We start from the raw sequence: 26822 nt of genomic DNA, 5'->3' as shown, positions 1-26822 counted from the left end.
GTCAAGACAATTTTACACACTAGCATCTATAGTTACATTACCAAAACATACACTGAGTTTATTCAGTCAGTTGTAGAAATATACCATCACAGTCTCTCTCTCTCACACACATTTACTGAACAAAGCTCATTACTAAAGAAGCTAGTGGCTTGTAATATTGTTAAGACCTTAATTGTTCAATCCTATTTTTCCACATTGCCTTAGATCAACAGAATTACTACTGTACTACTCTCCAAATCAGTACCCATTTCAGGAGTCATTTTTACAGCAGAAAATCATCACTGTAGGATAAACCAGATCAAGTGGGGACTGATAGAAAACATTACATGTTATGCAGCTACAGTTTGAAGACAACAGGTGCTGTGAACAGGGAACAGTTTGTCCAATTAAACAAGGTCTGCCTGTTCACTGCAGCTGTTTTTGCTGTGATTTGTTCAGCGATTAAACAATGAAAAAACTGCGACAAACTTAAAAATGTAATGGTTGAACAGATATTAATATTCCCATCACATTTAATCACTCCAAACCAAACACTTCCTAAACTGACACAAGTCAAATATTGTTGCTGTCCTTCTGAAATCTTGTATGTCCAAATTGGCTGTTTTTCATGAAAGGGAAAAAACAATGTACTTTTTAAATGTTTACATACTGCGTATGCTAGTACTTTTAAATACTTCTTTGTTGGCTAGATATTTGCAAAACCCAGTGACGAACATAAATGGCAACTTATAATAATGATTTACAGCAAAATTAAAAAACACAAAATTTGGAGATGCAAGGTTTCAGAAGGACACCAGCCACTGAATGGACATAACTTTTATCATTAAGCAACACAGAAGTGTTTGGTGAGTGTGTTGAGTGCCTTCAATCATATAACATATAACAATCAATCAACCCAATAAGGACACCAGGCTGTAGCTAAATAAATAAACAACACCTTAGTGCTTGGTGAGCATGATGTTGAGTACTAAAACCCCCTATGGGCATCATTAAAAAGAGCGATGTTACAGAGTAAACCATTCAAGAAATGGACCAGGGCATGAAAGGGACAGAGGTGACGTTACAGATCCGGGTTTTCCTGTATACTAAACAAACAAATTAACACTGAGCATGCAGGTAAAAACAGATAGTATATTGGAATAAGGAGACGGTCTCAGTCACTGTGAGCCTCCTGCTTGGTTTCTGCTGCCGGAACAGAAACCCTGTAGAAGCGACGGCAAAGATTTCATGGGTAGGTAGGTAATGGAATTACCCCATGGAAAAGATGTCGGCAGGCACAACAATTGTATTTGGAGTTGTCATCGCTCCACAACATCTCATTACACACCTGCTGTTCTCAAAGAAAAAAATTCAGCAAGTGTGTCAGGTTTGTTTTATCTGCAGATGCTGTTCCTTTACAGTTTGTGAGCCTCAAATGTGTTGCTCACAAGCAGCATGTGTAAATATGCAATTAATAAACGCATACATTTCTTTTATACAGGGCAGGGGTCCAGACTGCAACTAAATAAGTTTGAGACAGAATGAGATCATTTTTTATAAGTACATGCACCTGCAAATTTGGAATTTCTTCTACTAATCTTTCCACTTAAAATTGCAACTAGAACGCGAGCCCGCCAACAGTGCAGGCTGTGTGTGATAGTCAACTGCACGCCAGTGCACAGGTCACTCACGTTTTAGTGATGTTTCCCGCGGACAATCCAGGTCGTCATTGACAAATTTACAGCGCATTACTACGAGTTTGCTGTAACTTATATCTTGAGCCTTAGGATGAACGATTTGATATATGAGACGTTTAAAACTAAACTAACAAGGGAGGAGTTCAGGAAACGTAATTTATCTGTGGATTACTTGAGACAGCGCTTGATCATTTTAAACCCTTTCACACCAAGAACGAACAACTTATTTGACTTTATATGTGTTGTGAACATGAGGAAAAGTGTACTTAATGCACAATTAAATCATCGTAACCACATAACACGAGGCCTTTCCTTTTGGGTAACACTGTAAACACTTAAATACACAATTTCTGTTGGTTCAAACGAATTCAGATTAAAGTCTCTCTATTTGGCACCAATCAATAACAAATCTTCTAGGTAGACTCTGCCTCTTGTAAAAAAAACAGAACCAAATCTGCTGTCATCAATAACGTTTTTGTCGGAAGGCATGTGCCGGTATGAGATTTTGGCGGTATAATAACCTTAATCAAAAACATAATTGCATAATTGAATAATTGCATTGCAGGCTGATTTAAGATGTGCCCCTAAATTTTTTGCTTGCACTCCTAATATTTTCAGTCAGGGGCTACAGTGCTCCTAGTAAATAAAGTTAGTCTGGAGGGGAGGGAGCTTTTCATTTAGGGAGGATGATGTGATATTACCCTAAACGTGCCTTGTGGATTCGAGTGCATGTCCGGTTAGCACCTTCTGAACCTTGCTGTGACTTCACTGAAAAGGATCAACCTTACTGTGTAGAGATACCCATCTCTTGAAGAGCAAAACTGACAAAGGAAAGGGAATATGACAAAGACGACGGGATTCAGCCTCCAGCGAGGTATCTGCCTGCCAATCTCCCACGCTAGATCCAGGATTTGTCTCCCGTGAAGAAAGAGGCAAGCCTGCTTACATAAACTAAATTATTACGTTTTTCAGAAGAAAAAAAAAAGCACACACAAACATGCAAGATTCTTGTGCCAAAGAATTAGACATATGTGGAGAGACGAGTGGGACACATCCGTCAATGTAATTTCCAAGATGCTGTTCTCTGTCAACTGCATTCAAAAACTGGATATGCTATAACAGCACGCACATGATTTCAGCCATATGGGCTGCTCCTCAGATAAAAACAATGAACAGATGACAAACAAGAAGTTGCAAGGAATTTTAGAGATACAGATAGATGAAAGAGCTAGAAAGAGAAAAGTCAAATTGTCAAAGCAGAAAGTATTAGAAAAGCAAACTATTTGTCATTGGAAGGAAATTTGGCTCACAAACAAATTATTCTCCCAGTGAACAGATATTAATATTTAGGTGCATTCGGATATTCATCAGACACTCCTACTCAAACAAGCACTATACAAACAAGAACAGAATTAAAGCCATACCTATATTTATACCTGCCTACACATCCAACTAAGAACATCATATAAAACTTGGTAAGGAATACAAAAATGCTGACAGTTACAGAGTTTGATAAGTTGTACTACAAACTTTGCGGTTTACTTAAAACCAATGAGACTAACAACATCTGAATAGAATAGACAATAATTTGTACTGTAGGAGCACACCAGGAAACTTTGAAGTCAGCTTTTAATTTCACATTACTGAAGGAGAATGTGAGGCCATCTCGTCAACAAGACGTTATTACAATGCGCAAACACCCTGCAAATGAATGGCTGAAAAGTACATGACATGCAAATACAGATCTTCACCTCGTAGATATGCAGGGGTTGGTGTTTAAAGTAGGTGGTATGGAAAGCCCCAGAACACCATGCTATTTTTCTTTGGCTTACAACAGCTTATACTATCTGGGTACCATCACGGCTACAAAGTTATAGGGTCGATATTAATAGCAGAGGTTTCCACTGAATTGAATTTGTCGATGTCTAAATTTATTTAAGCGGAAACGCTACCTGTGTGTTGCTCCAGTCAAACATCCTACAGACAGCAGCAAGACAAAATCCAAATGTATACATTAGTATAGTTCTGATCCAACAATTCTGATTATTGTCTGGGAGGCTGATATGAGTCATTTCCCACACAAGCATATTCTTCATATGCTGATCCCAGATATGTGCTAACAGAGAAGTGAAGAGGTGCAGAGAGTCCTGCTGATTCTGTGACGCTCAAGTGTATGAATAATCCATTGAGGATGAATACACAAAATCTGATTAACAAAATTCCCCTCCCCTCTCTATTAAATATGAATTTCAATTACCTTTGAAATTGAAATTTAATGACGGCATTTTTTTTGCTATCAGAAGGTAATGGATCATAATTCCTGCGTGGACTTCTGTTTATTTACAGGTGAAGCACATGGCACTTTTATTATACCTTGCACATTTTCCTGTAGGTTACAGACCTTGCCTGTGACGAAACCAACGAATACAGCATCGACATTCAATCAATCTGGGTGATGTAGCTTACGTATGTAAATCACAAAAATGTGACAATGCCCGTGAAGATTTACCATTTTTTCTATAAAATTATTCTGCGAAAATATAATTTTGATATATTTAATATTAATTTAAGCCATGTCAAAGATTGAAATCAAACTTTAATGCTTGTCATCTCACAATTTAGATTAAACCTGATTTTCACAGGCACACTTTTGAACAGTATGCGCTGATGTCTGTATCCACTAAAAAGCCTCATATCAGATATAAAAGCGTTCTTTTTAACTGTACAGTATGTGGTATATTGCAGCTATTGTAAATCCAAATGAGCCATTACTCACCACATTTAAAATGCCCACATTCATCCGTTGTTTGTTCGCCCTGAATTTCAGTTTACCAGCATGTGCCCTGGAAAAAAACTCTGCTGTGCACTTGAATCAAACAAAAGTGAGTTGACAGCACGGTGGCTTTTTCAATAAAAAGAAAAGTGGGCTTTCTTGGGCCCAAAGCTACTTATTACAAAAACTGTAAATAAGCAAGAAAACAAGAGGAAAGGAAAGCAAAAAAAGTGCAAGGTCGTTCACATTGAAATATTCTTTTGATAACAGGCTTTCAGACTTTGAAAGTGCAAATGCCCAAGGCATTGTGTGACTGTCACAGTGTAGCTGAGATTAGAGAAGCACTGCACTCAAACAGAATTCACATAGTGCCGCTAAACGCATACATGCACAAGCACAAAAATGATCTTGCACAAAGTCACCAAGACCCTCTGAACAGACAAGAGATGCGTCTATGCATCCCTAGTGGCAATAAAAGAGAAGACATACTTTTGACTCCCTTCTATCATTTGGAGTGGCATATCAATAATGAAAGATGGCTGATCATCAGATTTTGCCTCGCTACCTGCATTACATCCGGGAGGAAAATGGTGCCTCAAGGGATACTTGAATATCCCTACACCCCATGAGCAAAGCCAGAAAGATTACCTTCTCATTCGGACAGCAAAGATATTTATACATTAAGCATGACAGCAAAAATCAATAATGTGCCGCTGGACACTCTATAGATCTCCACCAGAGAACATTTACTCACAAAGACAAAGGGTAGATTTATTTATTTACAAATTTACGTATAAATAAGGGGGATACTTTCTGACTTTTACCGAAAAGCAATGGCTATACCCTAAAGCATCCAATCGAACTTTCGGACAAAACCCTGAAATCAATAGAGGTCACAAGGTCTTATTGGATGCGTATAATTCTTTTTCGTATTCATATATGTTTAGTGACTTAACAAGACGTAGCAAGCATGTAACCTGAAGGACTTTAAAAACTCATTTAATGAGATGAATGAATCACATTAGATGAAATTACACTAGGAATCCATTATATTTGTATGTGAATCTATCTATCTAATCTGTTCACTTACTTAATGTAAAGGGAATGTAAGTGTAAAGGGAATTTAAGATATAAAACTGACGGCGCAGTATTTTTCTATTTTCCTATACGTGCGAACCATACAAGTGAATTTATGAATCTCATACGTGATAAGATACATCATTTACTTCATAGAAGGTACATTCCATAGTGCCAGGACCCATGAAAATCTGACAAATCCTTTATGAATATAACGACTTTAAACACACACAATAAATTGATGAACTTTATTTCATTTCGAAACACCTGCTGCTTGCGGGTAGTCTATACATGAAACGTTTTTAGCGATCTTGCATTAAATATTGCAAAAAAAAAAGAGCACAATTATACTAAATGTAACTGGAATCCAATTTACAGGTCTCACGGGTGCAAAGCTGACAACACGTTATTATCACAAGAGTATATGCAGGTATAACGTTACAGATTTTGAAGTGTGATAGCGTGTATTAAACAGATCAGATAGATTGAATAGGTGTATTTTTGAACTACTGTAGCAGGGGTGTGAGCGCTGGTAAAAAATAGCACCTGTTCTTGTTCCCATATAGTGAGTGCTTCTGTATTATCTCCACTTACAATGACGATTCAAAACAAAGCTGCTGTTCAATGATGTCACTTTTACGGTAGAAACCGTTGCACCCTCATATATCAAACAGGTGGAACAAAAAATAGGGACACGACTGCTATTGAATAACATTATGCTCAAGAACACACGGTTCTCTCATACATTTCTCTTAAAAGCTTATAAAGTCATATTTTGCATATACTAAACGTCTCACTTTGAGCCCGAAACGGGTGTGCAAAAAATAAGTCTGCAAGATATTAGTGAACGCGTTTTTCCTACGTAGCTGCAGTTTGACTTATTTAAAAAACGAACCGCGAAATATTTCAAAGTGGCAGTTTAACGGTCACTCACCTTCTGCTGACGGCGAGCCATATCTGTGGGCTGTTTGGCGTTAAACGGATACGCGATGCACCTCAGCAAAAACACGTACATCTGGAGTTTAATTTTCCTATCCGCTTCCTCTTTCTGAAGTCTCTCCTGCTCGATTTTGTCCGTCTCTGCGGGACACTGGACCTGTTCTTTATTTTGGGTGACGTTCCGCGGGGCATCCGACGTCTTGTCGGGTTTGGGACTCTTTTTCACGGGTTTCCCGGTTTTAACGGGTGGTTCGTCCTCGGGTGGCAGTTCCCCCTCGGAATCGTCGCTGGACGACGGGTCCAGCATGGTCGACACTCGTGAAGCGACAACTCCCGCTACGTGGCAACCAAGAAAAGCGGAGCTTTCCGCCGCAAAACCCTGTTTTCTGAGGGAATGTGTCAGATGTGTCAGTCGCGAGACTTTTAAGGGCGGAGTCAAAGCGCGAGATATTCGGCGACGGCTCAAGTTGGTTCGCTTTCTCCCGCGAGGACCGATGAGCGCGCGAGCTCGGGGAGGTTCTGCGGAGTTATGCGAGACAGGTAGGCAACCTGTGGAATGGACAACATGCAACACGTGGGAGGTTCCCTTCTTAAAGGTGCAGTCCGTTGATACTGATGCGGCGTTTCCTTTTATAAAGTCCCGTTATTTTAACTGTAATTATTCATATTCAGATTATAAAGTTCACTTAATAATGCAGTTCATACTCTGTTCTCCAGAAATAGGTTTATTAGTATTAAATAATAAGTAATGAGATTCGACACTTCAGACAGACTGGCATTACCTCAGACACAACTGAACAGTGACCTTGAATTGGAATGACTTCAGGATGTGAGCATGCATTTTTTACTTTATTAGTTCACATCATTGCCTCAGGGTACAAACGTAGGACTGCACTATTCTATCTATTGTAACCATTTGGGGGGCTGTTAACAACATTCTTCAAAATATCGTCGTTTGTGTTCTGCAGAAGAAAGAAAGTCAAACAGGTTTGAAATGACAAGAGGGGGAGTAAAGGATGACAGAATTTTCAATTCGAAGGTGAACTACTCCTTTAAAAAGCACGAACCAGCCACTGAGACACCTTAAGCAAAAGGTAAACTATAACTAACCTAAAATGAATAGTTATTATTGGGGCTGTCACCATCAAAGACTTCTTGAAACTTACTGTCTGTATTTACTCTGTTATCTGTGTAATTTCAACATTCTACGGATATTCTGTTTACGTATCCGTATACAAGTACACGCTACTCTATTCCAAAAACAACAATATACATGTGAAAAGTAAGTTCTATTGCCACTTTGAAATTATATGGTTCAATCTGCATTCTAAGCAGCTTTAAGAAATTGAGCTTCAAAGTTTTTGCATTTCCTTAGACTTTGTATCGAACCTTTTTGCTTTCTAAAGAAGTATCGAAATTTACAAAACATGAAAAAAACAACACATCTTAAGAATAAGAATATGTGAATAACTAAATTTCGACCAAAATATCAGATAGACCTTAATAATTCCAAGGTGACGATATGCAGTATGCATATGAAAGTGCAAAGCAGTTTATAGCAACTCCAGGTCTCTTTGAATATCCACATTCACAAACTTAAGACAATTATCATAAATTATTTTCTTTAAAAAAAAGTATATAATACAAAAACATAAACAATGATGTTCAAACAGAACATCTCCTGCAACCTCAAACTTTTAGTAGCTGTCGGACTGCATGAGGCCATCATTTTGGCCAAGTGAACGAGAAGTCCAACGTTTGGATGTCAAACAACAGCGTGCCATAAGACTGTGTTTAGTCAAGAACTCTGCTGACTATAAGGCATCCTGTTTCATTTCAAAACTAAATACGTCTTCATATTTCTAATTGTCACAATGGTCATATTCCAGTGATGTTTGCTACCGGTGCCCATTCTGGATAGGTGTCCAAGTCAAGCAGAGGTGTTCCCCATGTTGTAAGAGCCAACAGGACTGTAAGAATGCCGATAATGTTAACGCCCAGGCCTGCCTTCACCTGAAATGACAAACAAACCACACAACGCTTATAGTATACTGTATGCATAGTGTATGGCTTCTGACTTTAAAAACTCAACGATGGATAAACTTGTTAAAGCGCTCACCATATCCATGCTTGTGAGATGGCCATATGTGAAGACAATGGCATTAGGAGGATTGGAAACAGGCAGCAGGAAAGAGAAAGACACACAGAGAGCTGTGGGAATCAGCATGTACAGAGGGTTCACCCCAATCGCCTCCGCCTGGCAAAGACAATTTGCAATGAGAAAACATCAAAAAAAGATTAAAAGCACGTAATGTTTGACTTTTAAGTAACACGTCAGAAAAGCAGCTGTACCAGGGGGGCCAGTATTGGCAAAAATATTGTGATTGTGGCAGCATTGCTGGCCACCTCCGTGATAGAGGTGACAATAAGGCAGGCAATGGTGACCGTGGCTAAAGGAGGGAGATTTCCCAGGGGAGTCAGCAATTCAGCTACCCAAGACGACAAACCAGAAATCTGAAAAACAAAATGAAAAGGTCATCTTCGAAAGGCCTGTAAAGATATTTGGAAACCCTCACAAACATGATATTCGTGTTCGCATTGAAAGATCATAAACACATCTCTCTGTATGCTTGGCTGGAGTCTTAACTTAGCCGTTTGTCGAGATACAGCGTCCACATTTTACATATGAAAATTGCGGCACAGCAATCAGTCACACTGCCTTTGAAGATTTTAAAGACCGAACTTGCCATGCCATTTGGATGTCTGGATCAAAACAGAGCTGGAGCTTTGGTGATAAGACCGCACCCCAATCCACCCAAACCAGAAGAATATTAAAGAATAACAGCTCTTGTTTCGAGTCTGACATGAGGAAGGATCCGTTTATTGTGTTGAAAATGATGTCGCTCTTATAATAGAAGCATGTAATTAGCTCGAACTGAACGTCTTCACAGACAGAACAGCGCTATTGTTGATCGCTCTAAAACGTTAATGGGTTCCACAGTGTTAAAAGTCTTTCATGTAATCCGTTTTTTCATTCAGTCCTTTTAAAACGAATGTTTGGGATTATGAGTAAAGCGAGCAATTGAGCTGTCCAAAGTGAATTGGACCAGCCTGGTTAATTGAATCCAAGCTTGTTCGAATGGACCATTAATTGATTCTTATATAAATACCGTCTTTGATTCTATTAGTTTTTTCTGTGACACATTGAGTTGGATTTCCACAAAGCTATGCTCTTACCTTTGTGCCTTCAGCCAAAGCGAAACCCCCACCCACGAGCAGACAGATCTCCCATGGCATACAAGCCTGGAATTCATTCCATGTTATGAAGGCCTCTGTTGAAGGATTAAAAACATTTATCAATACCACATCGGCATCGACAGACAGTCTGCGAGGAATCATTTTGAAGGGTTTCACACTGAAGAATGGAAAAGTACCGTAACGATTTGCATTTGGTTTGTGAGAAGGGATGATGAAGAACATGAATCCCAGCAATAGTGCTACAGTAGCGTCCGTAGCGTAGCCTCTGTGCCTGAACAGATAACAAACATATACGGCAAATTATTATAAGGTAGTCAAGAAACTTAGTTAGTTTAAATAAATGTAGTTTAACAATGTTTCTCTGATCTACAACACCACATGTCTGTACATTTACAGCTACAAAAAGTTGATAAATGTTACTGCAGTACTCACTCAGTGAACAGCGATGACCAGCCAGGCATGAAACCCGGCTCTCTCACAAACCACAAAACTGCCATCAGAATGAAGATAACCATGATGATGATCTCCTGCGAGCTGTGTCGCAATAAAAACTGTCAGTGAGTTGTTTTTATGCCAAAAAAGAAAACATTTTCTGCTTTCTAGCAATATAACAATTTAAAATCAAGAAACATTTACTTAACAATGTTGTAAAAACAATAGAAACCATTAAAGAAGTTATAATGGTTTTAAAGGGATTTGTATTGGTTTTAATGGAAACTGTAATGGTTCTACGTTTATGTGACGGATTCTGTTTGGTGGGATGTTGAATCCAATTGGAATAATGCCCAAAATACACTACGAAAAGGAATTTTGTGATGGTTTTAATGGAAAAAAGCTAATGGTTCATAATAGTATTTTAATGGAATCTATTAGAATTTCTGTAATGGTTTCTGTTAGGTTTATATAGTATTTTTCAGCAGGGAACGTAAGTGACCTAATCTTTTAAAGTCTTGTTTTTGAAATCTTTTTTTTTTACATTTAAAACAAGCAAAAACATCTGCCAAATAATTATAAACATGAACTTAGTTTAGTAAACCTTATTAGTTTATTAAGAAAGTTTTGTTTTCTTTGGGGGGTTTGTTGCTACCCTTTTTTTACATAAACTTACTTAATTCTTAAAATTTCCTTTATAAAAACTTTAATATCTTAGGTCACTTGTCAAGTAAATGTATCTTAATTTAAGAATTTTTCATCACGTGTACTAGAAAACAAGATGAAAATGCTTAGTAAGAAATTCATTTTCATTTGAGTTCAATCTTGAAGAATTTTACTTTTTACGGGTAACCATGCCCCCAAAACATGTTATTTTCTGTCATGATTCTCCTCCTTGTCATGAGTGTTCTAGTTCTGTGGACAGAGTCATGACAGTTCCATGTCTTTTGTGCTTTTTGTGTTATGTGTGGAGACACGTGGCTATTGTTTGTGACTTTGCACCATGGCCCTGTTCAAGCTCAAACCGGTGCGCAAAACCGAACGACATGTTTCCTGGAAACGGTAACCAGCATTACCGTTTAAAAAACGTTTTGTCGGGGCTGAACGCAGCCCATGTCTCCTCCTGGCGCGTCTCTTAGCCCCACCCCCTTGTTTCCCGTAATCTCACCCTTAGTGTTTGATTCCTATGTAATTTTCCTTCGTTAGTTTCCCCCATTTAAGTCCCTACTGCTTATTGTCCCGTGCCAGTTCGTAACATTGTATTCATGTCTTGTTGTTTTCCCATTTCAAGTCACCCGTGGATTATATACCGTGTTCCTGTTTTTGCCTAGTCCTGTTTTGGGACTTATATTATTTTGTCATCTGGACTTTTTTATGTTTCCCTTCGTGAGAAGTTTTCTGTTGGAACTCCTGTTTTGCCCCATCGTGGGTTTTATTTTATAAAATATTTTTGTTAACACTTCCCGCTGCCTGCATCTGGGTTCTCTGTCCGAGCGCAATCCTGACAATTTTCATGTTGTTAATCGAAAATTTTACATGTTGGATTGCTCAGACAACCAGCAGAAGGCCTGTTTTGGAAGTCAATTTAGAAGTGTCTTACTCATACAGTATTTGTCTCTGCACATAAAACTTAAGTTTGATAAAGTATTTCTAACATAAATTACACTTAAAACTTTATTTTATGTTTTGCACATATTCCAAGATTAATATGACAGAGAACACCATATAGAATCCATCACGACCACCATTACAATTTCCATTATGACCATTAAATCTGTGAAACGTCTATTTTGATTTACAGGGTACTATTGTTTTATTAGCAGGATTTAGATATAATGTGATAGGGAGAATTCCAACCTTATAGCTCCAAGTGAGTTGTACTGATCCTGAAGCACCTTGGCAGTCCGTTTTTCTTGTTCGGACTGCTTCCTGGAGCACAGACTGGCACGAAAGCTATTGATGGGTACAAATGTGCATATGCTTTAATCGTTTGGATCTTAAACATGTAACTTTAAAGTACATTTTTATCTGGAAAAGATGATAGAAAACATATCTGCATACATGCTCTATGAGTGATCCTTCATCAGAGGAAGAATGAAATCGCAATAGAATTCTGATTAAAATATGATTATTCTGGAGAGACGAGAAAGAGAGATCAGGAGTGAGACAGAGAACCGGAAGAAGACTGTGAGAAGTGATGAGGTGAGAAAAATTTAATTGACTGTAGCCAAAGAGCCGAGAGGGGTCAGGGAAAGGCTTACAGAATAGAAATCATTACAATCACTCACTTGGTTCCAAGGAACATCCAGTGCAGGAATATCCATGACAAAATCAGCATAATTATGCAAATGGGAAGACAAAGCACAAACCAGTTCCCAAAATTTATGCTTTTGCATTCTGGGTAATACCTGATGAAATAAAACCAAAGACAAGCTAGGTTTAGACTGATACATCAATACACCGACCAGATACCAGAAGATGACAGCAATATTTATTAATATTACTAATAGTTTTATTGACACACATCAGATCAAAGACAAGAAGTGAACTCACTGGTGGATATATTCAGAGAAAATGAGATTGGCTGAAGTTCCTGGCAGGGTTGTCAGACCGCCGATGGATGAGGAGTAGGCAATGCACAGTGACAGGCCTTTGCAAATCATGTGATCTTCATGGCTCTTGTACTTTCCGTTTGACTGTGGAGCCGGTGCCTATAACAAACATTCAGAAAACACCATTCAACTATAGGAATACTAGATTAAGAAAGAATTTGTATGTGTTTTTATGCCTATTGTGTTTGACTCACTTTAGTTTCAGGGTCCTCAGGGGCTGTCTGAACTGGCTCTATAACTCCTGCTTCAATGCTGCAAGTGTAAAGAAAGTGTAAATAAAATGCTGATTCAATCTTACATGAATGTTCTTTTGAAATTGTGCGCATGGTCACCTTTTCATTTTCTCAGGTTGGTCATAGTGGGCCTCGATATCTGTTAAAATAGATATGTAATGTTTGAATGTTACAAAGTTTTAGAAGGTTACAGCTAAGGTTACATCATTCATATCACGTATTTCTGGGAAAAAAATTAAAGATGCTTTTATCAGAAAAAAACTAACCCTCTCTCTTTCTCTTAACGGGTATTGGTCTGGCTTTTATTGAAACTAGTAACTTTGTATTAGCACCATGTATTGCTCCTATATGACATATCGCTTATTGCTCCCCGAACTCTCTGTAAGTCGCTTTGGATAAAAGCATCTGCTAAATGCCTAAATGTAAATCAGCATTCACACAGTACATGTATCATGTACTGTCTGTTCCAATGTCAATTAAAATGTAACAAAATCAAATCTAATGTCACTCAACAGCAATGAGAAAGACTAAGAGAATGCAACGCTGCATACAAGCTGTTTAAAATCAGGGTTGTTTTTCTGAATGTTGTGTCTACCTTCAAGCTGTAGAGCAGGGTTGGAGATCCCATTTATCGCCCCCTTGTGGTCAATGCTGGGCTCGTCTCCTGCGCTCAAAACCTGCTGTATCACAGCTTCCACAATTGGCATCACCATCGCCACAGTTGATGTATTGCTCAGCCACATGGAGAGAAAAGCACAGCCCACCATGAACCCCAACATCAACCTGTAAAACATTAAGTCTATCAGATACAACATATCGGTGATATCATTTCATCCTCTAAACAGATCTCAAAATCTTATGTGTCGATTTGTTGTAGGTCTTACATGCCAGGGTTGACTCCGACCGCAGTCACCAATCTGAGAGCAATTCTGCGGTGAAGACCCCACTTCTCAATGGCTGTTGCTAGACAGATGACCCCAAGCAACAACAAATGGAAGTCTTTGAAATACACAGAGGCGACCTAAAGAGAGAGAGATGTTGAATTCAATCCTTTGTACAAACAATCCACATGAGTATAAAGTAGTAGTCTCTATAGTTTTCATAGCATTGTTTTCCAAACGTAAGTTTGCAGAAGTGTGTACCTGAGAAGACTTCATGATCCCAAACAGAGGGAAAAGAAGAGCTGGCAGAAGGGCTGTAACCGACAGAGGGATGACCTCTGTCATCCAGTACACAGACATCAGAATCAAAATATAAGCACATTCTGCTTCCTGTGGATATGAAATGAACCTTTACATGCATTCAGATAAGTGAAAAAAGATAATAACACATTATCAGTGTCTTTTACAATATCATATATGTGGCAAAACTGTCCATCAAAATATTACTTGCACTCCTTATACGCAAGTTCTTCTTAACCAACATACATTTAGATCCTAGATGGATAGTTAAATAAAAACTCTCATGTCTTTTTAAACTTACACAAACTTATTTTTGTGCGGATCACAAAAGAAGATATTTTAAAGAATGTTGTTAACCAAACAACATCGGATCCCATAAACTTCCATTGTATGGACACAAAACCACTAAAATACTTCTCAAAACATTATCGTTTGTGTTCCACAGAAAAATAATACAGGTGTGTTTGTCACACGTCTAACCTTTGTCTTGATAACCAGAGGCAGCGGTAGAAGTGACAGTGGTGTTAGGATGATGATCAGGGGTTTTACGAAGCTCCAGGAACATCTAGGACTCCTCATCCTGTGGCCGAAAAACAGTCAACTATGGGATTTTGGTTTATGATTGGCTTTTAAATAATCTGCTGCTGATTAATCTTTGCCCCGTGCCATCCGCGTCCACTCTTACTGGTCCATTCCGGGCAAATCATAAAGCCTTATGGCCATGGAGATTAAGCTTTAAGATTAGACTCGCGCCAGTCACAACTCAATGTGAGTCCTCCTCGACTCCATCCGTTTATATTTACACTGTATAAACAAAGTGACCAACAAATTTGCATATGAGGTTATAAAAACAAGACAGTTGCAGACGAAAACCTGTTGACACGTCTTATTGCGACACACCGTGACCTGGATTTCATATTTTTTACTCTTAACAAGAAACGTTACCCTCCGTTTCCCTTACTGAGCCTTAATCTGCAGCACAGGGGTCTGTTAAAGAACAACCTGTGAGATTTTATAAACATAAACTCTCAGAAATCACTCAGCAGGTGATAATCCTTACCGGGGATTGTTTCCAAGGAATGAGATTTTGATCAGAAGGGATTATTTATGAAGAAAAACGACAAATAGATTGAAATGAAAATTAACATTTAAAGTTAATATAAATTGATAAAATATTAAATTATGTGAAAAAAGTACACTGTAAGAAACTCATTTTATAGAAATTTACAGTTTTTTTACAGATTTTTCCACATATAATGTAAAAACTGCCACTTTTATTAAGTTACAGAGAAAGACGGCAAATTTCACAAAAAACATGAAAAACTTAATTTTACATAAATATACAGTTAAAATTACATAACATTACAAGAAAAACATGTAAATTTAGGTTATTTTCTGTTTTTTTACTGACATCCCAGGTACATGAAATTTATTATTTAAATAAAAGCTTTTAGTTCATGTTTAATTTGTAATTCCACTTTTAAATATTAATGAATGTAAATATGTAAATCATTTTATTTAAATATTGATTAAACATGAACTTATCCTGCGCCTTTCAAATTTTTGACCAATCAAAAGCTTTCTATAATGAGAACACCCTCCTCCAATATCAAGTGCCACTGACTGGCAAGTATACAAATCCTGATTTATGGCTGTGACGTCTGGTTTCAAGATGAAATGGAAATTGTGATCATGAAGCAAATTCATGCTTTATTTTTGGTAACTACCGCCATTAAGATGGACACGCCCCTTCCAGTTAGTCATCGATTACTGTAGGGTTTTCAGTGATGGATTCTTTAAGTGACCTTTAGCTTTCTCTAATCTTGTTTATTCTGTAACATCCAGATCTAATGCATGCAGGTTTGCAAACTGTATGTCAAATATTTTCATAGAAAACCCAGTGGAAAAAGACAGCATTTGGCTTGTGGCCAGCTATAATGTCAAATCAGTCTCAAAGGGTGTAGGTCAGCTGATGTTCGGTCCCTTCGCTCAGTTATTATGTCTTCATGACCTCTCTTTACGATTGTCATAGCAAGGATTACCAGGGATTTGAAACTCAGAACGGTCTTTCTTTGAAACATCATTGGATAACTCGGCTCAGCGGGTTTACAAGGCTTTCACTGCATTCTATGTCTGTACCTTTACACATTAATCCCAATCAACACCCCTCTTGTGCTTTTCTGTCATTTGTATCAGATACCATATAGTAACATTTTGTTATCAATATCAGCATAACAAAGATTAAAGTATTTTCTAGAGTTCAAAGATCACAAGAGATTACACAATGCTGGTGGAAACAAATGCACATTCATACAGTCAACTTGTAAGAAAATCAAACAATAACCTCTAAATGACCTCATGTCGGTTTGTTTGAGGCCAACAGGCTTTTCAATATTTTTCCATCTTAACCGGTTCATGCCAGCAGACAAAAGTTGTGTGGTTCTGTTGTTTAAAAGATTTAAAGGATTACAGTAGCGGTAATGATTTTAAAGACACAGGAACCGATTAAAGTTGGATGATTTCTTTTGTCACAGGCTCACAGCGTTTACTGTACGTTCCAATGCAATTGTTTCTCCATATGTTTCCAATTTTGTGTAATTCTGAAGTTTGGCTGATTGCTATGTAAAGGATAGAAAAGAATGCTCATAATCAAGAATAATCTTAAAATTGTCATACATTTATTTTATAAACGAATGTAACAGATTTAAAATTCTTAAAAATGTAAAAGAAATCTAAATAAAATGTTAACATTTTATTATATTATGAATATTATTTACAATAAATGTTATAAAATTATAATTTAGTTTTCTGAACTATATCATGAATCCACAGTCTTTCTAGCCATTATACCCGTGATGCCTGTGGTCTTGTTCTCATTTGTTCAATAGGAAACACAGTAGGAGGTTCTTGACCTTTTCTTCTAATTACACATCTCAGATGGCTCACCTCCTGATTATAACCATGGGTATATATCATTTCCAAACGTCTTATTAAACACTTGAACCTGTGCTTTCTAGGCAACAGAAGTGCTCCCAATTGCATTTAAATACATGTGTGGAATTGAGGAGTTAAGGGTTGATTTGGTAATGATGCTGGATTATCTAGTTCCTTTCTTTTATTTAACTGATGACGTGATGCTAATGCTGCTTTTTCAGACGATTATAGTGCGCTGCACTTTTTGAGCATATCTAAATCCATATTATGACTGCTTCCTCTACTTCAGTTCATTAGCATTGAACCATCCGATGAATCGAAACCAAAGCAGAGAAAAGAAAATTGTTTTAATATCCAGGGTGCACAGAAGAAAAGAAAATGCCTTGCAACATCTAACATGGAATTTCAAATGTTCTTAAACGCAAACATACAGTACAATGTACCTCAATGCAAATATATCATTTGTTACTCGATTCTGTATACTATTAAGCCAGGAAATAGTTATAAAGCAGAAGTCCTAGGGCACATGCAGGATTGTGGGTCGCCTCTTAGCAATTCTGCTCGGTCGCCTTGGTGATGGGCTTGGAGACCAGCAGGTTGCCGAGGGAGGTGGGATGAACCTCGGCGTCGTGCTGCCATTCGGCCACGGCAGGTATCCGTGAGAAGTACTTCCTGGCCAGCGCGTGTTTCTGCTTGACATCACGGATAACCACCACGTCGTATGCCTGCAGGGAAAAGCAACACCCAGTTGTCCGCGTGTTAATGGTGCCACATGAGATTTGCGTTGGCTGGTGGCAGAAAAAGTTGTTTTTTTCTGCTTGACATTGCAATGCCATCATTATAAGAGTTGAGTCACACACTATAAAGGATGATCAAATCTAAACACTGATGTGAAATAGGGTTTTGTCAAGATTCAATAATAAATCCTTATTACGTATTATGCTATAATGCTCGAACACTCACCTCCTTGTCACTGCTAATAAAATGGTATAATTAAGATGACCATCTAAAGTATGCTATTCCGTGTTTAATTTAGTATAGTTAGCAATAGTTACTTGGATATTGGATATCCCTGTGTTCCCCTCTGATGTTTATAAATTTCTCTCTGTTAAAGGATGCATTCAAGAGCAGAAAATGTCGTGGCTTCAGTACCTTCCTGATGTTCTCCACTTGGAGGTGTGTGGCTGCCTCGTCTTTTGTTAGAAGGATGCAGTTCCAGGGGCTCCATGCCGAGTTCTTTTCCCACCGCACAAGCAGCAAGTCGTGCAGGTCTTTAAACCCGCTCAGAGCAGACTGAGCCCCCCACAGCTCATCCAACAGGTACCGCAGATCCTGCTCCTAATAAAGAGCCAATAAATGGTCGTCAAAGCAAATCAAAGTTCCTTTATGAAGCAGTTGACAACATACTGGGGGTTGCACTTTCCCTCATTCATGGTAATTCAACTTCCCTGTTTTGTTGAAATATATAGTGTTTGAGGCAAACAGAATAATCAGAACATGAAACCGAAGAACGGTGGTGCCATGCTCTTATAAATTCAATTAATGTATAAACGGAAGTGTGAGTGTGAATATTTCTACCGAAGTTTTTGATCCTTTTTAGAAACCAGAAGTAGAAAACTTGTTTTTTTCCAAGCTGTGGTTCACATTTCTGCAATTGCCCACTGTACCTGTAGTAAGTACGTGATTTCGGATTCAGGGCTGCACTTGGCCTCAGTTTCACGCAGATGTTTGAGTATGTTTTTGTAGAGGCAGAAGTCTTCTCTACGGCGGCCTTCATTGTCTAACTGTGTACAGCGGCAACAGAGGCCAACTACTGATGTGTTAGTCTTCAAGGCAAAGTCGCTGGATGACTTGTACTCATTACAACCACTACACAAATACATGTTCTTCCTAAAGTCAGCGGGATACTGAGGAGACAAAAAAGACAGAATAATTAATTTGGTCGTCAATGAGATTTTGTACTAAAATCTCTATCTTATTATTTATTTTCCTTCATATCTAAGTGAAATGTGTGACGTTGCTAAATGAGTCACGTGTGAGATTGGGGCATCCTTTCCTCAGGAAATATATCCAAAAACCATTAGACAATTCAAAACATTTGCATTCAATCTCTTTTCTGTCTAGGATGCATTCTTATTTTATTTAAATTAAACATTTAAAGAGATCTCATTAGTGCTTTTTCTTACTTTGTGGCCAGAACAAAATAGACTTTACAGCTCAATGTTACTGTAAATGACAGATTCGCCACATACCTGCAGTAGTTTGGACGCCTGAGGATTGAACTCTGGGGTTTTGATGTACTGAAGGAACAGGGTAGATATTCTCTTTCTCAACCCATCCATGTTTTTCTTCTTCATCCCCCTCATCAACAAATCCACTTCCCTGTCAATCAAAACCACGATCTCCTGTGTCAGCTTACATTTATGATCCTATTTGAAAGCCAAAAATACATAAAATGAGTTAAGCAGATACGTATGTCACAAGCATTTACATTAAATAAAATAACCACCATTAAGCAGTCATCATTTTTAATCTAAATGTTTTTTAATAATAAATAACGGCATCAGTCAAATTAATATATATATATACAAATATATTTTTGTGTTTCCCATATTTTTTATGAACCACATTAAAATATAAGTGTAGGGAGGTGGAGAGAGAGAGTTTGTAACCGTTAGATTTTTTTACCATTCAATTTTAAACAAGTGTTGAATTATTTACATTACTATGCTATCTAGTTATAAGATATAACTCTTAAGATATAAGATATAAGATCTAGTTATAAATTGTCTCAGTGATTGTTGGTTATTTTAGTATATTGTGACACGCCTAGTTGTATACAGTTACAGGCTACAAGAACTAGTCTGGAACTGACCTTCACAGTGTGTTTGATGGTAAGCAGCACATCCAGACGTTCATCCTTTGTGACATCATCTTGGGTGATGCTGTTGTATAAATCTCGCAGCTCAGAACCTCTGATAGTGAACTGTGTGTCCATCTGTGTCACCTTCCCGTCAAACGCACGCCACTTTTTAGGCTCTGCACACTAAAGGACGTACATCATTGGCTGCTGAGAGGATGACATTTGTGAACCCAATGTAGAGAACCACCAGTGGAACTCCAATGGAATAATAACGACTTGAAGGCTATCAGGGTTTACTTTTGATCTAGTTTGTTATCAGTACGTTATCAGTCTTTTCGAAAGTGACTTCAATGCGTTTTACTGCAGGTGTATTTTCACTGAAACAACCATCTTAAAGGGATAGTTCACCCAAAAATGAAAATTCTGTCATCATTTACTGCCTCCTGTCAATATAAGCCCACAAAAGAAGATATTTTGAAGAATGTCAAATACCTATGTATCTGTTCTGCAGAAGAAAGTCATACAGGTTTAAAATGTTTTTTAAGGAAAGTTTTCCTTTAGGTTTCGATATAAAGTAACTCACGAGGAAACAGCAGATTAGCAAAGATTGTCACCTTGTTGAGAAAGGCATGAACAGCTTTATCTTGGTTCTTCTCGAATGCAGCGGTTTTATGACGTTCTATAGATGAGATGAACTGGGTCTCTTGCTCCAGCAGAGCGCACAGGGCTGCCTTTCTCTCCGCACCAAAAAAGGTGGCGTTGATGCGCTCCTCCTCCTCTTGCCTCCATTCTGACACAAGCCGAGAAAGACAGAGAATGACGACCTGAATTATATACATACAAGTGTACACATCCTCTATCTCCATCTCAATACAAACACTATTATATTCAACGATTAAATAACTTAAAGTGATAGGTCATCCAAAAATAAAGATTCTGTCATCATTTATTCACCCTCACACCATTTAAAACCTGTATGACTTTATTCTGTGGAGGATATTTTCGGGAAATAGTTTTGTGTCCACGTTGGAAGTCAATGGGGGTAAATGTTGTTTGGCTACCAACAAAATATCTTCTTTTGTGTTCTGCAGATGAAAGAAACTCATACAGGTTTGGACTGACATGAGGTTGAATAAATGAAAGAACTTTCATTTTTTGGTGAACAAACATGTCCCCTGAAAGATAAACTCACACACTCACTTTGCAAAGCATTATAAAACAGATCAAAGTCAGCTTTTCTCTCTGGGTTCATCCAGCGGCGATACTTATCTCTGATCCCCTGTTCTTTCTCTTCTTTCTTCCGTCTCGTTTCATTTTCCAACCATGCCAGATGCAGCTCTTTCGCCTGTCTCAGGCTGTCCACGAAACGCTTGGCCAGCCAGCGTCTGACATACGTTTGTAGTGTAATGACCTGAAAGAAATTTACACTGTCATGTCTCCTACAGTAAAAAGCACATGCAGCAGCCATCAGAAACATTCTCTTCCAACCCAGAGACACGTACAGCTTTCAGTCTCTTGCTGTGATACTCGTCTGCGCTCATGTAAATCCCTGTAGGTGTTATAAGTTTGTCCTCCATGTTGGAGACATAGCAGCCGATGCTGGTCATCTGAGTCGAGGCGTTTTTCGAACACTGCTGGATCTGGTTTCTTAATATGACGGTCTGTTTAAAAGTCGAGAAAACACATGAATGTTGTCACAAAAATAGTTTTTTCCTATTTATAAAGGTGTGTGTATGCACCTGTGTGTCCCTGCTGAAAATCTCTATTCCTCTGTCAGGCCTTTTCTTAGCTATGGTTTGCACAGCAGCATGATGATACTCTGCCTTTGTGACTTTATGACGGTATCCTCCAAGAAATGGCTTTCCTCGAGTGGCCCTCTCGATCTCCACCACCACATCCTGATATGTGTCTGCATCTTAAAGAGAAATACTTGTCAGACTTGTCTTATATTTTGTCTGTCGATACACATCTGTAGTTTTGATGGTACCTGTTTGCACTCTAACAGCGATGACATCCGGCATGTTGTACTCTTGCTGTGGTTTGACTGGTCTAATGGGGTTATTCTCTGGATCTAATGAGCTCAACTCAAACTGGACCATCCCATGTGGCTGTACACCAATGTCCATCAGCGTCTGGACATCATCGACACACTTTTCTATACCAAACAAGGCAAACATTTCTCAAAATATTTTCTATGTCGGATACTTCAACCATCATTTTGTCTTATAAAAACCAATGGAACAAATGCAAATCTCTTACCATCTAAAGTGATCTGTATGATATCTGATGGCACTCTGAGCTCAAAGGCAAAGTGTTTTTTCAGATCCAGGATTGTAAGGCCAATGGTAAAGGCACCTGTTATCATGTGCCTATCTGGCATTAGCAAGATCTTAACTGCAAAAAAAAACACAAATGTTGGATGAATATGAATGTTCGTGTAAATAAACAAACGATTAAGGGATAGACGGACGCGCCTGGCCCAAAGTTAACTTCTGGTCAAAGGTCAACCGGAAGTTAAGTTTGAGCCACATAACGTTTGTATATGTTGTTGCAGCTGAAACTGTCTTTAGAGCTTGTTCCGCATTTATTTGACTAACCAATAACTGTCTGTCTTGTGTCAAAAAAATCTTGTTGTTCATTCTCTCATTTGCTTACTCCAGCTTTAATCCTCCTAGTAGCATGGCCTTGTAAACTATCGGTACTGTTTAGCGTGTTGACAAAATGTTTATTTTCTGTTACGTCTGAGTGGTTTGTATCACAAATCTGGTTTCGGCTGTTACACAGGTAATTTTGCGTTGAGTTTGAGCATACTCCAAGAAGGTGGATTGGTTTTGAGCGGGTTTCTTCGCCATGGCAAATAAGGCTACACAGCAAACCTGCTACGGAGCAGGTTTTATTCTGTGTTAGCGAACCAAACCAAAACTGAACCATCAGCTCTGAGAAAAGTGACGTACATCTGACGCAGTGAAGGCACTCCCCATGCATCTCTAGCTTCAAATAAAAAAAAGTTTAAGGTAAAAAGATGTTAGAGAGAAAATCGTTTGCTGCCAATTTGTATTTTTTTAAATGTTCAGTTCCTTGATTCTGATTGGCTGAGTTCTAAGACGTTATAAAATACCCTGATTTATAAAGGCTGTTTCGCATCGTGCCACAACGCCCTTAGCTGTTATAAAATGCACTGTAACCCACTGCTTCTGGGGCTTATTGCTTTAGTATATTTACATTTATAAATTATAATTCAAAACACATTCATACAATTATTATACGAGTTGATAATTAATATTTATTCATTAATAATAAACATTGCATTTAAATAAATACAACTATATTCGTATAATAACAAACTTTAAATTAAAGCTTACATTTTATGGTTAATCTTATTGTAAACCTATATAAATAATTTACATTCATTTGATTTCTGTATTGACTCAAACTTTCATGGCAGCAGTTTATTCCTGCCTTGTAACGATGTTTTCAATTCATGAGATTTCTTCATAATGATCTCTTTATCTTCAACAGAATAGTGAGTTGCACTGATACTCACAAGATGTTGCTTTCCATGTTCCGTGTTATTGAAACTTTCAGGTGCACACGCCTAAAAACTCTGGATTCCAACGTCATAAGCCAAATCTCCGGTTTCAACGTCTACACGACAGCACTGAAACTGGAGTTTCTAAAAATCCTTACCCTGGCCGGAGTTGTCAAAAAACTTTGGTTCCAGTGACCGGGTACTGCGTTTGCTTATGGACGAACGGCCAAACTGCATAGAAAGAGCTACGGTTTTGAAAATACCTGTGTTCGTGTAGACAGAGTGAGAGCTTAATGGCTGTGTACACTACAAAACTTTTAAAATCAGAAAAGATTTGTTTTTAATCTACACTTGCTGAACACTTGCAGACTTTTTGAAAGTTTCAGATAGAAACACACTAACTGATCAAATCTGCAGACTGGCACAGACTTTCTGCAACACGTCCCTACTGAAAATCTGAGGTCAAAAGTCTTGTTGTGTATTTTGGCCTCAGAGCAGTTTGGAGAGGCCTGTGCAGGCCACACTTCTCCTCTGATCCAGACTGAAAGAAACTGCTTATTTGTGCTGGTTCTGAAGATTTAGCAGCAGCAGCTGTAAGCTCTAGTGAACTCTTCTTGAACCGTGGTGTTTCTAGCAGCAGTGGCTGCGTATTTAGTCTCACCATGAAGGCTAACCAACAGCGGCTAGCAACTCTAGTGAACAGCTGTTTTCACAATGCCTTAAGAAAAAGGGGCATTGCTCAACTTTTCTCTACAGTTTTATTTCAATGTGTGGTAACTAAAAGGTATCGTGAACCTACTGGCCTTTTTTTGGAAGCAGTTTGGGAGAAAGAACCTCCTGGAGAGATTCTTCCTGGGATGCTCTATGTTTCCAAATGGTATTGCGTTGAGTGTTGTGTTTTCACTCTGGGACAGAGGTTAAGAAAGTGAGTCAATGTTTAATTCATTTATTTTTGTTACAAGTGCAACCCCTGTCTACCGCTAGACAAGAAGGGGAAGGTAACAATGCTCTCTACTAAGTTGCTTTGGATAAAAGCGTCTGACAAATGAATTAACGTAATGTAATGTTGATCAACGTCAGGCCGCGTTGAATGTTGCGCCATCTTGGAAGGATGTTTGCTAGTGCGTTCAATGCTGTGTTTTGTTTTTGTTGTTTGATTAGGAAATATAACTGTGCAGGTTAAAACCTGCTATAGCATTCCTCAAAAGTCCATGGTTCTTTCACCTTCGCTTTCTTCATATATCAAACAAAACAAGTAACGGTAGGCCTATATCAATTATAGACAATAATAGCAGTGGAGCGTATCCTCCAAAGATGGCGGCACCACGGCAACGTGCAAAATAGGGCGAGGCGTCATCTTCACGTTCTCGATAGCCTATTACATGGTAATATATCGTGACTTTAGTAGTAGGCCTACTGTTGTAACACATCTGACCATAGCAACAAGCCCAACTGTAAGTTGTTAGTGAAAATGCTACTTGTTTCACCTGTTGCTGTTGAGTTTCCAACCTCACTGGATGAAATGACCTTGGTTTTACTTCGTTGCGTATTTGTTTCGTAACCATTCGCTTGAGAAGTTGCATCCGCGATGTTTTCTTCTTGTAAAATCATGTCTGTTGATGTGTAGACGTTAAATGTGATATCTTGATCTTCGTCGACATCTTCTTGATCTTCGTTCTCAGTTTGATTGACATCTTGTGTCGGGACTCGCACCTCACGTCGCTCCGGTTCAGCACTGTTATATTCACTTTCGTGTTCTGACATGGCAAAGCTGTCGCGCCACCATAACACTACACCTTATGTTAGTTTAAGCGTATTTTTTTTAAGAAACGCTATATTATGGGATGAAGTAAACGAGTTGTGCTGTGGTTTAGCCTCACTTGTCAGTGTGAATGTGTGGTGTTTGGCCGCTGCTATGGTAACCATGGTACGTGTGACACGCGAGTCATTCATTTGATTCTTTGTAATGATTCGGCTTTGAAAACACTCAAGTTTGGAACAGCATTGTTAACAATGATTGTAATAATAGTTTATGTGTCATAAATATGGCATGTATTTACCCTGTTTTATCACTTGAAACAAACTAGTGTTAGGACATGAGTCAAAATATCAATTTGTCATTTGATGGTCAGATTCGGCGAATCACGTTTCAGACGGTTCACACTGTCCAAATGAATCGACTCACTGATTCAGACGTAAGAAAGAACCGGATTAAGATATCTTGAGACATCTTTAAACAGAGATATTGAAAAGAAAGAAAATCTATGCAATGTACATTAGTCAGTAATCTGTAACATGCACTGTGATCGTAAGGTGACATCGTAGTAATTCATGACGCCGATGAGATCTCCCTCAACCTTCAAGTGGAAACCATGAAAAAGAACTAGAGGTGGTCCTCCTGAGTGAGCTTTGAATCTCGATTGACACTTATTTTACTAGAAAGATAATTAAGATCATGTTATCAATCTGTAGACCTGGATTCATTACTAGAGAATCTAGTACAAATACATCTAGTGTTGGACTGTAAATCTTTGGGCAGAATAGCTTATAGTGCTTTCATATGGTTTACCAATATAACATTATCATTTAAAACCTTTACGGTGAGAGACTGCTCTGACTTTAGTGTTTCAGATGAGATTACAGAATGTCGCGGGGGCAGCAGTCTAAGCAGAGATGCCCAGACATCCCTCACCCTAGACACTTCCTCTAGCTCTTCCGGGGGGACACCGAGGCGTTCCTAGGCCAGCCGGGAGACATAGGGGAGACATAGTCCCAACGTGGGGCCGCCTTCCCGTGGGCTCACCACGTGCGGGAGGGACCATAGGGGGGTCGGTGCATAGTGGATCGGGCGGCAGTTGGAGGATCCACTTAGTGAGAAAGCATATTAGGAAAAGCTGCTTTTATTGATACATTCCTTATTAAATTGTGTATTGTGAGTAACAACAATGCCGTTTAAAGGGAAAGTTCACCCAAAAATCAACTTTGCGTGATTTTTCACATGACATTAAACATGTTTAGAGAACTTCAGGCGTCTTCGGAGCACGAATGAAGATATTCAGGTGACAGCCGAGAGATTTCCAGGCCTCCTCATAGACATCATGGTGTCAGTTTTTGCCAAGGTCTAGAAAAGTACTAAAGACATCGTAAAAATTGGTCCATCTGCGACTTGTGGCTCAGTTGAATTTTTCTCAAGCGACGAGAATGCTTTATGTGCGAAAAACAAACCACAAATACAGACTTTCAACCATATTTTGCTGCTAATCACTTGAAAACAATGTACACCGGACTACGGAGCGTGTGAAGGGACAAACACCT

General features: G+C 38.5%; 3 protein-coding genes across 10 annotated transcripts in view; all 3 read right to left on the bottom strand.

Annotated features, from left to right (window-relative positions):
• The window catches only part of cadps2 (Ca++-dependent secretion activator 2), a 96159-nt gene extending 89096 nt beyond the window's left edge, over nucleotides 1–7063 (bottom strand). For all 8 annotated transcript variants that reach the window (XR_013786277.1, XR_013786278.1, XM_079450233.1 and 5 more), the window contains exon 1: nucleotides 6461–7063. Coding sequence is in view for 6 of the 8 variants with exons in the window: in XM_079450233.1 (XP_079306359.1) it covers nucleotides 6461–6772 (312 nt within the window). In the remaining 2 variants the exon portion in view is untranslated. The remainder of the gene's footprint in view (nucleotides 1–6460) is intronic.
• A 113-nt stretch (nucleotides 7064–7176) lies between these two features.
• On the bottom strand, nucleotides 7177–14952 carry slc13a1 (solute carrier family 13 member 1). The gene is made up of 15 exons (XM_079450854.1): nucleotides 14662–14952; nucleotides 14143–14271; nucleotides 13885–14021; nucleotides 13596–13783; nucleotides 13100–13139; nucleotides 12962–13019; nucleotides 12709–12866; nucleotides 12444–12563; nucleotides 12013–12108; nucleotides 10156–10257; nucleotides 9900–9994; nucleotides 9703–9797; nucleotides 8818–8979; nucleotides 8585–8722; nucleotides 7177–8478 (listed from the first exon to the last, which is right to left on the bottom strand). Exons 1-15 carry the CDS (start codon nucleotides 14758–14760, stop codon nucleotides 8344–8346), a joined length of 1752 nt encoding a protein of 583 aa, XP_079306980.1. The 5' UTR covers nucleotides 14761–14952; the 3' UTR covers nucleotides 7177–8343.
• A 2491-nt stretch (nucleotides 14953–17443) lies between these two features.
• iqub (IQ motif and ubiquitin domain containing) lies at nucleotides 17444–25424 on the bottom strand. The gene is made up of 12 exons (XM_079449792.1): nucleotides 24995–25424; nucleotides 22238–22372; nucleotides 21966–22133; nucleotides 21718–21893; nucleotides 21481–21639; nucleotides 21179–21389; nucleotides 20593–20768; nucleotides 19991–20161; nucleotides 19368–19544; nucleotides 18783–19022; nucleotides 18268–18453; nucleotides 17444–17840 (listed from the first exon to the last, which is right to left on the bottom strand). Exons 1-12 carry the CDS (start codon nucleotides 25269–25271, stop codon nucleotides 17664–17666), a joined length of 2253 nt encoding a protein of 750 aa, XP_079305918.1. The 5' UTR covers nucleotides 25272–25424; the 3' UTR covers nucleotides 17444–17663.
• Nucleotides 25425–26822: the final 1398 nt, after the last annotated feature.

The sequence above is a fragment of the Barbatula barbatula genome (assembly GCF_947034865.1).
Source record: "Barbatula barbatula genome assembly, chromosome: 25".
Taxonomy (NCBI): Eukaryota; Metazoa; Chordata; class Actinopteri; order Cypriniformes; family Nemacheilidae; genus Barbatula; species Barbatula barbatula.
The sequence above is the reverse complement of the archived record's forward strand: the minus strand, read 5'-3'. Positions and strand labels throughout refer to the sequence as shown.

Excerpts from the sequence above, each read along its gene's own strand:
- slc13a1 (XM_079450854.1), bottom strand. The coding sequence starts at position 14,760 with ATGAGGAGTCCTAGATGTTCCTGGAGCTTCGTAAAACCCCTGATCATC. Across the intron at positions 13,784-13,884 it reads GTCGGAGTCAACCCTGGCAT|GTTGATGTTGGGGTTCATGG; the intron begins GTAAGACCTACA and ends AATGTTTTACAG. Across the intron at positions 12,867-12,961 it reads CTGAGGACCCTGAAACTAAA|GCACCGGCTCCACAGTCAAA; the intron begins GTGAGTCAAACA and ends TGTTTGTTATAG.
- iqub (XM_079449792.1), bottom strand. The coding sequence starts at position 25,271 with ATGTCAGAACACGAAAGTGAATATAACAGTGCTGAACCGGAGCGACGT. Across the intron at positions 19,545-19,990 it reads CCATCAAACACACTGTGAAG|GATCATAAATGTAAGCTGAC; the intron begins GTCAGTTCCAGA and ends GCTTTCAAATAG. Across the intron at positions 19,023-19,367 it reads AGGCGTCCAAACTACTGCAG|TATCCCGCTGACTTTAGGAA; the intron begins GTATGTGGCGAA and ends TTGTCTCCTCAG.